Source organism: Fukomys damarensis, unplaced genomic scaffold (assembly GCF_012274545.1).
Source record: "Fukomys damarensis isolate Sample0158 unplaced genomic scaffold, DMR_v1.0_HiC HiC_scaffold_39, whole genome shotgun sequence".
Taxonomy (NCBI): Eukaryota; Metazoa; Chordata; class Mammalia; order Rodentia; family Bathyergidae; genus Fukomys; species Fukomys damarensis.
In genome coordinates, this window is record NW_022900951.1 from 11,896,286 (window position 1) to 11,910,873 (window position 14,588).

Below are 14,588 nucleotides of genomic sequence, written 5' to 3' on the forward strand. Positions count from 1 at the left end.
GAGAGAGAGGGAGAGAGGAAGGGAGGGAGGGAGAGAGAGAGAGAGAGAGAGAGAGAGAGAGAGGAGACAAACATCAGACTGGCATAAGTACAACAGAAAATTATTGAAGAGGTCAAAATAACTGGATAAGAAGAGTTTATGCACACAGAATAAATCTATAAAGGTATTGAGTGCGCTGGGGATGCAGCTCAGTAGTGTCATTGTTGCCTAGCAGGTGTGAGACACTGAGTTTGATTCCCGGCATGGAAGGAAGGGGTGGGGGAAGAAAGGAGAGTGAAAGGAGAAGAGGAAGTGAGAAGAGGGAAAGGAAGAAAAGAAAGCAAGAAGGAAGGAATGAAAAAAGGAGGGAGGGAGGAAAGGAAGAAAGATGCTGCATGGGAAAAGGAGGAAAGCTAAAATGTGGACCTCCTTCTGTGCCAAATGTTGGATAATTTTAAAGTGGATCTAAAAGAATTTCTTTTCCTATTGCTGTATGTGACAAATCATTTTCAAGAATAATGAAAATGATCCTTCCTTTCAGGGAAAAGAAGGTGCCTTTATGGTTAGGAATTCCAGCCAAGTGGGAATGTACACAGTGTCCTTATTTAGTAAGGCTGTGAAGTAAGTACGATGTGGATTTATTTCTTTTATTCTGCCGTGTATTTTCTTTGAGTATGTTGGTGGTCACTTAGATACATTTTGAGATAAGAAAGGTTGTTTAAATTCTGGAGTTTGAGATCAGAGTATTTCTGTTGAGTGTGACTGTACTCCTACTTTCAAGAGGCTGTTCCCAGAGTAATCCTCCCCTGCCCTCTCAAACAATGCCAGAGTAGAACGCTCCATGGTGCACAGTTTATTAGAAGACTCCTGAGTGATTTCCTTTAAATTGGGCCTAACACTAGAGAGAAAATAGCAACAGTACCTGTAGATTCTCAGCCCCAGCCACCTGCTGAGGTGAGACATCTACTCCAGTGCCTGGTTTTAGGAAGCTGTGCCATGGGGGAGGAGTTAGCAGAAGGCTGAATCGATGTAGTTTGTCTGCATAGTTCTTTCCAGGATGTTGTCTCCTGTAGTGAACAGTGCTAACTGGAAGTCAAAATTCTAGATCCAAATCCTGGCTCTCACCATTTCAGAACTTTATGACACTGAACGAATGTCTTAAACTCTGTGCCTCAACCTCTTCATGTCAAAGGGAGAGATAATAATGATCATTGTGTTCTATGAATGAAGTGAGTTAACATATGTATTGGACAAGAATAGTGCCTGAAACCTAGTAAGCACTGAATAAACTAATAGCAAGTCTTATCGCTGTCATTGCTGCTGGGAAAGAGTAGTTCTACCTACGCGCACACCCTGAACACTTAGGCATATAAGACACCCTTAATCATCTCATGCAAGGCATCAGCACCAACATCAGGATCCACTTCCAGAGTTTTGTGAGCCACTTTCCCATTGGTTGTTCTTTCGCTCCTTGAAATCGTCCTCTAAAGCAAATAGGAAAGCTGCTTTTATCTGCACCATTTTACAGAAACAATTATTGAGGTTCAACGGGAGCTTATAAAGACCCACCTACAAAACTAGTAAGTGTGTGATTTACCAAGTCGCACCGAGAACTAGATCATAGTCTGATCCACATGCTTCTGTCTACACAGAAACCCTCACTGTTTTAGAATGGGAACTTGGCCAAATCTTTTTTTTTTTTTTTTTTTTTTTTTTTTTTTTTTGTACCGGGGATCAAACTTGGGACCTTGCGCTTGCAAGGCAGGCGGTGGAACCACTGAGCTAAATCTCCAGCCCCCAAATCTTGATGAAGACCTTTTTTTAAAGTTCTATATTTGTGACCCTTTTTAACAGCTGAACTGAATGACTCTCTCCCATGATCATTTCCCCATGTGCTCTTGCCCGCTGTGCTCTGTCTTTATAATAATTAAATGATGAAAAAGGTATTTTATTTTAAGCATCTTTTTACAAAGTATCTACCTCCAGCTTGAGATAATAGAGTGTTCCCTGAGTGGTCGCATGGCATTTCCCAAAGCCAGAAGTCATGTCCCCAGCGCTGCACATGAATGCTGGCTAAAACAAAGTCACTAGGAGCTGGAAGAAGGCTCTGGTCACTGACTATCAAAACCGCGGTGACCCACTGGCCCGGCGGTTTCAGCCAAATGTGACACCAGGTGTCCTCACCCTCAAATCTCTTGACTCCTGACACATTTTTGAAGGTTGTTTGGTTAACAAATTAAGAAGCAGATAATCACAGGAAGATAATCCCCATCTGTGAATACAGAGGCTCCCTTTTATAAAATCTCATTAGAGGGCCTGGGTGAATTTCATGCTGAGCCCAAGAGCAGATTGGACGTTTGCAATAAAGAGAAGCCTCCTGTCTTTTTTATACTTTTGGTCTTAACTAGATTTGTATCCCAGCAGCAAGTCATTAACTGCTTCTGCTGTGCCAAGCATAGTGTGCACGTGGACACACAAACACACACACATAAAGCAGGATAGGTAGCTACCGAGTAGTAGAACTGACTCAAAGTCAAGTTCTCAACCACAATACCGTCCTCCCAAATATAAGGCATGTAGATATATTATTCCTGATAAGCCCAGATCAATGGACATCAGTTTCCTATGCTTTTCTAAAAGTGAAGGATGAGGAGAAAAAAAGGTACAAGTTCATCTGAGGAATTAAAGGCCATCCCTTCCCAACTGCATGTGCTATTCCCAAAAGTCTCTCACCCACGCTCTGGGGTGAGAACACCCACAGATTAATCACCTTTGCCTCCCTTTATTGTTCATCCCCTTTATTATTGCCAAAGAGAATTCATGTTCAAAAATGATCCTGAAGAACTAACTGCAAGGCACTCAGTCACTAAAGAAAGATTCCATTTTCATACTGACTAAGGGAAGAGCAGTCCGGAAGTTGAAATTTTGTCAATCATGAATTTTGCATATGTACACATGATAGATACAGTGAATTCAGAGAGGCGCCCTCTTCCATAATTTCTGACTGTCATGGATAGCTCCGGAAAATAACCAGCTATCAAGACTGAGACATCCTCCCTGCAACCCCTCTTCAAAATTTACAAATGCATCCAAAATAATTATTTAACCAAGTCCCAACTACTAAAAGTATTCTAACATTATTTTTTCTTGCTAGTGATAAAAAGGGGACAGTCAAACATTACCATGTGCATACAAATGCTGAAAACAAACTGTACCTGGCAGAAAACTACTGCTTTGATTCTATTCCAAAGCTTATTCACTATCATCAACACAATTCAGCAGGTAAGTTATTTCAGGTTTTCTTTTATTGGTCCTTGTCCAACGTATCAATTTTCTTGGATATGACTGATTCTCCTAATACTCTTGATTATATAGGGAACTTCGAAATTAGGAAAAAAGTGTTCTTAAACCATTTGCCTGCTGCAATTTTCAAAGTTTGCTTCTTGAAACATGACACGACAATCTCCATAATGATAAAAAGAATAAGTTGAGTGACTCAGAGAAATTGTCTTTATAAAAATATTTGTAAGAGCCAGGCATGGGGCGAGTCTCAAAAGAAAATTGCCAGGCTTTTCCTGCCATAGAAGCAAGTGAATTGGAAAATTCAAATGTTACGGAGACTCGTACCTTTGGATAGATAACTTCATTGGACAAGTTAATGTCAATTATGTCAGATTTTTAAATATTTTAATATACTTTATATATACATATAAATTATAGATGTATAAACATTACCTTTTTACAGAGATAAGACTATTCTCCACATATATTATCCTCACTGCTTTCTTTACTCAACATGCCTTGAAGATCTTTCCATGCAAATTTGTAATAACTTACTTGGTTCTATTTAACAGCTTACCATTCCACCATCTTCCTGGAAGTCCATAGAATGCTGTTGTAAAGTTAACCTGCAATGTATTCGCCCTGCCCTCTATAGGTTAGCAATTGGGTCATGTCCAATATTTTCACATTACAATGGCCACTTCATAGCACATTGCTGCACACAAAGTTCTGCGCACCTATCGGAGTGTTTCGATTGCTAATTCCTAGAGGTGGGATTTCCAGAACTAAGGTTAGAAATATTGAAAATTTAGAAAATGCCAAATGTTTTTCAGAAATGTACAAACACACTGACAATAATTTCTCTCATCTTCACCAACACTGAGCACTATTATCCATTTACATTTTTGATGAATTTACTGGCAAGTATATAGAAATCCCCTCTGTATTCTAGAATAGTATCACTTTAGGGCAGTAACTGGGTGAATGTCCAACAGTAATAAGCCATTGGCTCATCGTCAAACTTGTGCCACTGCACGTGACTCGGTTGCATGGGTGGCTTGGTTCTTACTTGTGTTTTGCCTTTGTCCAAATTTCCTCTATTGTTTATTTTAACCTGTGGCACTTCAAGAGTACCTTTTGTGAAAGATATCGCATAAAACTTCATCCCAAAATGAGCGATTCCACTCCTAGAGGATGCACGGGAAACTTCATAGGGTATAGAAAGAAAATATTAGAATGTTTATTTAGCATTGTATTTTTAAAATCTCATGCTCTTAAGTTTTCTACTTATTAGTGTATTTGTGACTCACATAGTATATCATTGCAGCAGTAGCTGTACATATTTTGAAGAAGTGTGTTAGATTTTAGATTATTTTCTATTTTTGCTGGTTAAAATTACAAATTTTTTAAAGTTTGAAGAACTCTCATATAAAAAAAAAACACCTAGACAAAGGAAGAGGAAAGTACGTGTGTGATAATTCCCATGATTTGGAAAATATGCCACATTTAAAGAATTATTCATTTACTTTTTCAGTGAGTGTTTCAAGGCACTATAAAATTATGATTATTTTAATCCAGCTTTCCCATAACTCTTTGTAAACAATTAAAATGGCCATTTAATGAGATTTAGGAATAGGTTTCATTTTTAATCAGGTGAATTATTTTTATTTTATTTCATTCTGTATGGTTTGAAATATATATATCATATATATATATATGACTGTAAAGAGATAGCAAAATAAAAAATGGTGAAATTTAATGTAAGAGATTCCATCAAGCAACTAACTTCTGTGATAATTTTTAAAACCACATAAAATGATTTATTTACTCTTAACTTTCACTTTGAATTGAGCTACTTAGTCAAGTCATAAATCAATACAACTACAAGATGAAGATAGTCAGAATGGGATTCCCTTTCAGCAACATAAAATCCTGAGCGCTGCCTTTTCAGCCTCTCTGGAGAGAAAATAGCTCTGAACCAATGCTATGCAATGCGATCTGATAAGATGCAATGATGTAATGATGTAGTGCTGATTTCATTGCAGGGATGATCACACGGCTCCGCCATCCTGTGTCCACCAAGACCAACAAGGTCCCAGTCTCCGTGTCCCTGGGAAGTGGTATGGACACACCTTTGGGCTCTTAAATGCCATTTCCCACCATTTTGGGTTTAAATATTTGTGGTTAACTAACTGATAAAAGGGATGCAAGACAGGAAGGGGATCTTTGCTCACATTGTACCAGGGAAGGCTTCAGCCCTAATATATTTATTCATTTTCATAAAAATTACCGCCCACCTAACCTAAATCTGTATTTTAACAAACATTACCAGAAAGACTGTCAATTTTCCCTTTTATTAGATCCTATCATTGGTCTATAGCACCCCATCACTTGTCCCTTCTTTCCCTTAGTCTGTGCCTGCTAGTGGAGCCAGTACTCAATTTTGTGTGTTTAGGACAATCACATCCATCTGGATCATAGTCTAATTTGTTTTATAAGAAAGCCTTGCAATAGTTTACCAACCTGAGCCCATCAAGCACATTTTGACACTGACTTTCTCCAGCAGGCCTCTAGCTGGCAAAGACCTTAAATCTAAACCTTCTCATCCCTAGCTGCAGCTGCTTTAAAAACAGGTTTTCCTGGGTGATACTATGTAGGCCCCAAAGTTACAGTTTTTTGAAGTTATCAAGCTAAAATAAAAAGGTTTGTTCTTCATATTGTCGGAAAATATCTTTGGAGAGGAAATCACTCGGGAAGCTGGTGGCCTCTGATCTTTCTCTGCTCGTCCTCAAGACTGTCTGTCCTGCCTCATTTAGGAATCTGGGAACTGAGAAGAGAAGAGATTGCCCTGTTGAAGGAGCTGGGAAGGGGCCAGTTTGGAGTGGTCCAGCTGGGCAAGTGGAAAGGGCAGTACGATGTTGCCGTTAAGATGATCAAGGAAGGCTCCATGTCAGAAGATGAATTCTTTCAGGAAGCCCAGACCATGATGTAAGTTTCTCCTGAGCAATGGTGGTTTGGCTCATACCATGGGAGGACATGAGCACTTATAGGCCTGTCCCTACCATGTGCAAGGCCTAGAGCAAGAGTCTGCGTGTCATAGACGGTTATAGCTACAAATATATATTATACAAAATGTGATTGAAAACTATGGTGAATGTTTAAATTTTTTAAAATTATTATAGGAAAAACACATTGCCATGAATCCCCCTCAAAATACTTCCTATCACTTCACACACAATTGCCTCATCATTCTGGCTACTTTGTGAAGCAGTTCTAGAAGTTCTCTTTCTTGAGTGTCTTTAGTTGCACTGTTGCATCTGTCTTCAGGTCCTGAATCGATTAAAAATATTTCCCTTTCATGGTCATTTTGACTTTGGAGAAGAGGCAGAAGTCAGGTGGTGCCAGATCTGGTGAGTAAGGTGGATGAGGACGCACTGCTGTGTTTTCAGAATTCTGCCTTCCAGTTTGATGGCGCTGAGCCGCGGTATTCACCATATCTTTGAACACACCTCGTAAAGCTATGAAAAAAAGTTCCAGAACTTCTTCAGAAAGTAAAAAGAATGATCACAGGCATGCATTCAAAGACATGGGAGGTACTCTGAGAAGCATTAATGGAAATATATATTTTACTATAATATTTTTAAAAATTTAAACATTCACTGTATATTTTGATTACCCCTTATATTTATATTTAGAAATTATATGTTGAGCTAACAAATTGTTACATAAAACTAGCTCTATGTTTCTACTTTTACAAGTACTATATACCTTCAAAACAACCATAAAAGCATGCTCGGATTTAAAAATCTCACGACTCTATAGAGAAACTGACCTCTGGCCTATGGTCCTTTGAACTCTACTCTTGCCCTTTCTTCTTCCAGCCATAGCTCTGTCCCATGCTAGGAAGGCCTTATTAATTATGTGCAGACAGAGAATTCAGCACATCCAAGCTCTCTCCGCGCCTCTAACAAACAACTAGCAATTAGCTAATGATCTTGGCTGGAGTACCACGGTCACCTTTAAGGAGACAGACCCAAAATTGATGTGTGGAGTTCCTGGAAGAAGCCTCAGAAGAACTGCATGAACAGGGCGTTCCAGAGCTTTGATACCCCTAGAAGTCCAAGAAAAGGATGCATAGGCTCATAGCAGGAATGTCCCTGAGCACTGTGGCCTCTTTGCCCTATGGGAGGTACATGGTGGGAGAAGAGAGAGAGGGGAGCTGTTACCCAGAGGTAAGGCAGTACTGAAAACTAATACTCTACCAACAATATCCTTTTGCTTTTCCTTCTTTGTGCCTTCAATCCAGTCTAGAGAAAAATCTCTTGCTCAGCCTACTTCCTTCCTCACCTTTGTTAATGGGTCTTGATTCAAAAAAAACTCTCTCTCTCTCTCTCTCTCTCTCTCTCTCTCTCTCTCTCTCTCTCTCTCCTATTTGATTCACTCACTCTACTCTTTTCATCATGGTGAATGAGACTTTGTAGGTTTGCCTGGGACTTGCTTGGTTTTGGCACTGAAAGTCCTAGATAGTTGGAAGCCCTTCAGTTCCAGGAAAATAAGCACAGCTAGGCAATCTATTTTTAGGAAACCAGTCAATACAGTGTGAATAACTTTGCTGCTGGGTATGGTGGTAGATGCCTTTAATCCCAGCACATCTGAAGGTTGAGGCAGGATTACAAGTTTGAGCCCAGCCTGGGTGACTTAACAACTTAGCAAGATCCTGTCTCAAAATAAAAAAATAAAAAGGGCTGGGGATGTAGCTTAGTACAAAATCCCTGGGTTCAATCCTCAGAGACAAACAAACAAACAAAAACAAGACAAATTAAACTAAACGGCATTACAGTAGGACTTTGGTCAAAGATCACTGAAAGCACAAATCCTAGCCTTCTTCAAAGTGAAAGTACTTTAAAACTTTTTCCTTAAACGCTTATGCAGTGTTCAGGTGCATTTCTCTAAGCACTTCATAAATAGTAATTCATTCAGTTCTTATAAGAATTTTATGAGGGAGATACCATTGTCATCCTTGTTTTGCAGTAAACTGAAACAGAAATGTTAACTTACCGGAAGTCACCAAGCTAGTAAGAGTGGTGAAGCAGAGATGTAAACCCAGGCAGACTATTCCAGTGTTCACTTCCTTAGTCATTCCTTTATGAAGATAAAGGAGCCAGGAAGGTCAGCCCAACCACTTTTGCCATAATTGCAGAATTGTTGGAAAGCAGAGGTGTTATGTGAATATCAGCATAAGCAGGGCTGGCTTCATGGGCTTGCCAGCTGCATAGTCGCAAGAACCCCTGGCACTGGTTTTCATTCCTTGCTGTCGCCATTTTGAAACAATAATTTTAAAACAAAGAGTCTTGCATTTTTATTTTTCACTTGCATAAGCAAATTATGTAGCTAGTTCTGTACTTGGCAACTGAACTGTCAGAAAGCTTGGAAAAGGGCCCTCGATATCCTCCTTATGTAGGACAGAAAATCTGGTGGAGACTTTCTTAGTCATATGGTATAACTGCCTGTGACCTGGCATGACAGTAAAACGTATTTTGGTCATTGCAGAGCTGGTAATTGCAAAGAATCTTAAAAAGTCATTAATAAGTCACCTAATCATAAAGAAAGATGTCATACTGTAACACGATGAAGAACTGTTCAATCCCAAATGAAATGGGCCTCAAACTGAGGTCTGCTAAATGGGGAGCTCTCTGGGAAGTGATTGCGTTTGCTCAAGGAACAGCGTTACTGGGTGATGGACCTTGGCCTCTCCCAGTGACTAGAGCAGCGCTGAGTACCCTGCAGACCTCTTCACCTTGAGTAACATGACAAACCAATTCAACTACGAAGGAAGGAAACTAAGAATTTAATCAGTCCTCATTCATTAAAAAGTAAAAAGTCAACACATTAAATTTAATTTACTTTCCAAATCCAAGCATAAAAAGAATCATCATTTCAAAAATTTAAAAGTCATCATGCAAATTGCTAAAATAGATAAATCACATAAAGACAAAATTGTGCACTTTTAAAACTAAGCATTCATCCTTACCAGATATGCTACATCATGTAGTTACTATTTTTTAATTGATTATTTAAAAACAATGCAAAAAACATGCCTAACCTCACTTCCCTAAAATGGTAACTATTTTCATTTTACCTACATCCTTCATATTCTGATATATATATTTCTGAGAATGCTGCCCTGTGTTCGCCTGTGTAGGAAACATGAACACAGCATCCGCAAACTGCTACACTGCCGTTGGGTTGTCAATGTCTGATACGAGGCAGAATTTTTGCCTCCAAAGGCTATTGCCCTCCCATCAAAGGTCCTAACTTTCTCCTCTCTTTCTCTGTTTAAGTACAACAGAGAATTAAACATGGAATTAAAATAAACAAAAATTTGAGAGTTCTTTTTCAGGGCATCTGGAAAATGAACTGTAGAGTAGTACTGAGCTTTAAAAATCTGTTCTTTCTAGGAAACTGAGCCATCCCAAGCTGGTTAAATTCTATGGCGTGTGCTCCAAGAAATACCCCATATACATAGTGACGGAATACATCACCAATGGCTGCTTGCTTAACTACCTGAAAGGTCATGGGAAAGGACTAGAACCATCCCAGCTCTTAGAAATGTGTTACGACGTCTGTGAAGGGATGGCCTTCTTGGAGAGCCAGCAATTCATACACCGCGACTTGGTAAGCCAAGCTTCTGGAGGTCCAAAAAAAAAAAAAAGTAAAGGAAGAAGTCCCCAGTTCCCCTTTCAAAGATGGAGCTGCTGGGAGAGACAACAAGGAAGGCACCTTCACTTTTACTTTGCCCCCTTGTGAGTTGTGTAAGCAATGCATTTTTATATGAAGAAATCACAATTTTAAAATAAGGCATATGACATATGACGTATGGAAAGAACAGTCAAACAAGTCTTCAAGACCCAAGTGGTTAGCTGTGTTGCAATGGAAAGAACAGATAGAAAGGAAAAACTTTGGTCAGTTTACTGTTGCTCCAAACCCATTAAACTCGAGATGTCCTTTACTCTGAATAGAGCTTAGTGCTAAAGCTGTAATTTAATACAATAACGGGGCAGGGTGAAATCTGTGTGTGTGTGTTTGGATTGGGTTGGTTGGAAGTGTGGAGTATTGTGTGTGGTATTTGCTAGAATTTATTTGTCCTTAGAGATTTTCCTCATTGATCGACAAACATCGCACGTACACTAGGCTAGTACAGTGGAGTGTTTATCTTCAAGGCAGCTGTTAATATACAGGAGCTAGTGGTGGAAAGGTAGCCCCTCAACATTGTTCCTCTCTCTTTGATAAGCTAAGGCTCTGTATTTTTCCCTCATTGAGTTTATTGGTACATTCTAGGTGTACAGTAGAGTTACATTCATCATTGGGATCTTGACCTTTACATTGACAGGTCTTGGTTCTCATTTTTTCCCCCTGTCCCTGCCCTCCCTTCACCCCCTCCTCCCCTCCCCATTTACAAACATTTTACTTCCATTTCTTCATTTTCTCCAATTTTTTTCCTTGCCCTTATTAGCTTTCCCCTACCCTTCCCATTTTCCCTACGCCTTTAGGCCTTTTCTTCCTATTTCACATTGTCAATTATATCATTAGGATCTTATGTGCTATTATAGTTTATTCACACCAGAGAAACTATTCAGTATTTACACATGTGTGACTTATTTATTTCACTTAGGAGTATATCTTCAATATGTACCCATTTTCCTATGAATGACTCTAATTTCTCATTCTTTATGGCTGAGTAGTATTCCATTTTATAGAAAAACCACATCTTCTTTATCCAGTCTCCAACTGATGGGCAAATGGGCTGTTTCCAAGTTTTAGCTATTACAAACTGTGCTGCTATAAACATAGGTGTGCATATATCACTGTGGTATGATTCTTTTAATTCTTTTGGAAAAATACCCAGCAGAGGGATGGCTGGGTCAAATGGAACCTCTAGTCCCAGCTCTTTGAGGTATCTCCATATTGATTACCATAGTGGTTGCACCAGTCTGCACTCCCACCAACAGTGGAGAAGGGTTCCTGTCTCCCCACAGCTTTGCCAACATTTGTTATTGGTTGATTTCTTGATAGCAGCCATTCTTTGTGGGGTGAGGTGGAATATCAGGGTTGTTTTCATCTGCATTTCTCGAATGACCAGAGATATTGAACATTTTTTCATATATTTACTTGCTGCTTTTACTTCTTTGTCTGAAAAATGTCTGTTCATTTCAGATGCCCATTTTTGAATCAGGTCCTTATATTTGGGGAGGCTGATTGTTTTGAGTTCTTTATATATTCTAAATAATAGTCCTTTGTCTGAGGAGCAGCTAGTAAAAAATTTTTCCCACCTTGTAGGTTGTCTCTTTGTTCTGTTGATGGTTTCTTTTGCAGTGCAGAAGCTTTTTAATAAAATGAGATCCCAGTTGTTGATTCTTTGTGCTAGTTCCCGTGCTACTGAGGATTTGTTCATAAAATCTTTTACTATACCAATGTCTTCAAGAGTTCTACCTAACTTATCTTCCAGCAAGTTTAGTGTTTCTGTTTTAATATTTAGATCTTTAATCCACTTGGATTTTAATTTAGAGCATGGTGAAAGATAAGAGTACAGTTTTAATCCTTGGCAGGTTGAGATCCAGTTTTTCCAACACCATTTATTAAAGAAGCTATCTTTCCTCCAGTGATGATGGTCAGCTCCTTTGTCAATGATGACGTAGCTGAGTACATCGGGAGTTGTTTTTGTGTCTTCCAATCTGTTCCAGTGATCCTCAGGTCTGTTTCTTTGCCGGTACCATGCTGTTTTTAATCACAGTGGCATTATACTATAGTTAAGGCTCTGTATTTAAAGTGTAATACTTTCATAGTGTCTGACAAGGATGGATGCTTGAGTGAAAAGGCTTATGGGAACACATTTTCATTTTGAAAAATTGAACATTACAACTGACAAAGAGACAACTTCAGAGCGTTTGGGTTGTGACAAGAAATCTTAGATTTTGCTGAGGATTCTGCTGAAAAGGAGGAAAATGTCTGACTCTGATATCAGAAGACTGTTGGTCACTTTTATTACATGGTAATTTTTTTCCCCCAAAGGCTGCTCGGAACTGCTTGGTAGACAGTGATCTCTCTGTGAAAGTCTCTGACTTTGGAATGACGAGGTAAACCAATGATCTTCCCTATCAATTTATTTCTGATGTTTTGTAGTAGAGAACTCTAACACTGCTGTGTGTCGTTTTTCTATTAATTATATCCATAGGATATTTTCCAGCTCTGTCTATAATTACAGAAGATTGGAAACGATTTACACAATTAAATACATTATGTTATTCCATAAGAGGGAATATTATTCAGCCATTAAACAAAATGCTGCAGTAGAAAATGTAGCCACATGAGAAAATTCTTATCATCTACTCTCAAAGTGAATCTCAGCACAACTGAAACCCAATTTTGTTCAAAGTACACATAAAGAAAAAAGAACAGAAAACACAAGCAAAAATATATCTTGAGTGACAGAATTATAGGTTATCTTTGAGGTAGGACTCAGAGTGATTTCATTTTTACTTTCTTTGTGTTTTTCTATATGTACCAAACATTGTGCATTCAGGTTTTGCTATTTTCAAAGGTATGTTTTCTAAATGTTTACAAATCATAAGTAGCCTCTAGCTATGCTGACAACTGAAAAGAAAAGCAAACACAGAATACCAAGACATTCAGCTGAGACTATGTCATTCATCAGCTTCTACCACCGCAGAGCAAGATGGCCAACAGTGGTCATCCCATTTCCCACCGCCATATGACTTAATGTCTGTATCGATGTTTCCCCTTACAGGTATGTTCTTGATGACCAGTATGTCAGTTCAGTAGGAACAAAGTTTCCGGTGAAGTGGTCAGCCCCAGAGGTGTTTCACTACTTCAAGTACAGCAGCAAGTCAGACGTATGGGCATTCGGTAAGGAAGTGGCCACATAAGATCCAGCCCTATGTCATAAGCTGGATTCCACAATAGGAAACCACAGAGCTGCAACATCCATTTTTTAAAGCCCTTGAGCATGTACAAAATTATACACATAGTGTGAGACAAGCAAGCCATTGAAGATAATGATTTACCTCCTTGGGCCAGGTGTTAGAATGTCTTCCACACAATGTGCAATTTATACCTTCTAGCATTTTCTCAAAAATCAAAGGTTGTGAAAGATTTCCCAATGAAGATTTCAAACAGTTTCTTTAAATGAAGTCATTATAAACTAACTCTGCATTTACTTAAAGTCCAGAAAGTTGAAGGCCTTAAAGTGAAGTCATTGATTTTTCTACATGAAAGTAACTGTGATAACCACTCCCTTCTGGATGGACCAATTCTTTGAGCATCCCTAATATAAACATCAGACATGACTGGGTAGTTTATTTAGCTCTGTGTTAGTCAGCTTTCCACTACTATAACAAATACCTGAGATAAACAACTTAGAAAGAGAAAAGGTTTGTTTTGGCTTACAATGTTGGAAATTCCAGCCCATGGCAGATTGATCCTATCACTTTTGGGCCTGTGTTGAGGTGGCATATCATGGCAAAGCTGTTTGTCACATGTTCTTTTGGCCGGGAAGCAGAAGGAGAAAGAAGTGGGGATGGTATCTTGTTTTCCTCTTCAAGGGAACAACCCCTATGGCTGGAAGACCTCCCAGTAGGCCTCCCTCTAAGTTTCCACACCTCCCAATTGCCTTTTACCAAGCCTTTAACACATGGATCTTTAGGGAACATTCAAGATCCAAATTCTAGCAGGCTCATACCTCATATCAGGTAGTCTTTCCTTGTGAAAATTAATATTTTAGATCAGGAGTAGGCAAACCACAGCCCAGAACCAAACCAGGTAGCCTGTTTCTATAAATAAAGTTTTATTAACACACAATTACTCCAATTCATTTTCCTATTGTCTGTTGCTAATCTTGTACCACAACAGCAGACTAGCACAACTGCAACATATACCACATGTCCCATAAAGCCTGAAGTGCTTATTATGCAGCCCCTTACCAAAGAAGGGTTAACGCTCATTTAAATGACATTCATCTAGGTTAAAATTTAGTAATTGGCCCATAGACTGAAAGTGAAAAGATAGAAAACAATTCTCCATGTGACAGGAGCCCAGAAAAAAACAGGGGCAGCAATCTTATTGGCAGACAAAGTAAATTTCAAACCAAAACTGATTCTAGTATTATTGATGTAGGACGGTACTATATCATACCTCTATGAATGTAAAATATCTTGTACCTGCTTTATGATACATAGTAGGGACCGTGCTTTATCAGAGCTACATTTAATGATATTACTCTAGAATGTTCTCTTTCCAGATGATGATTAAGA

The 14,588-nt window shown here is 38.9% G+C and overlaps 1 protein-coding gene across 1 annotated transcript in view; it reads left to right on the plus strand.

Moving 5' to 3' along the window:
- Bmx (BMX non-receptor tyrosine kinase) overlaps positions 1-14,588 on the plus strand; it is a 54,910-nt gene that overhangs the window by 32,467 nt on the left and 7,855 nt on the right. Inside the window, exons 11-17 of the mRNA XM_010645179.3 lie at positions 521-600; positions 3,134-3,261; positions 5,307-5,381; positions 6,078-6,249; positions 9,720-9,936; positions 12,331-12,395; positions 13,067-13,185. Of these exons, the coding sequence (XP_010643481.1) occupies positions 521-600; positions 3,134-3,261; positions 5,307-5,381; positions 6,078-6,249; positions 9,720-9,936; positions 12,331-12,395; positions 13,067-13,185 (856 nt within the window). The remainder of the gene's footprint in view (positions 1-520; positions 601-3,133; positions 3,262-5,306; positions 5,382-6,077; positions 6,250-9,719; positions 9,937-12,330; positions 12,396-13,066; positions 13,186-14,588) is intronic.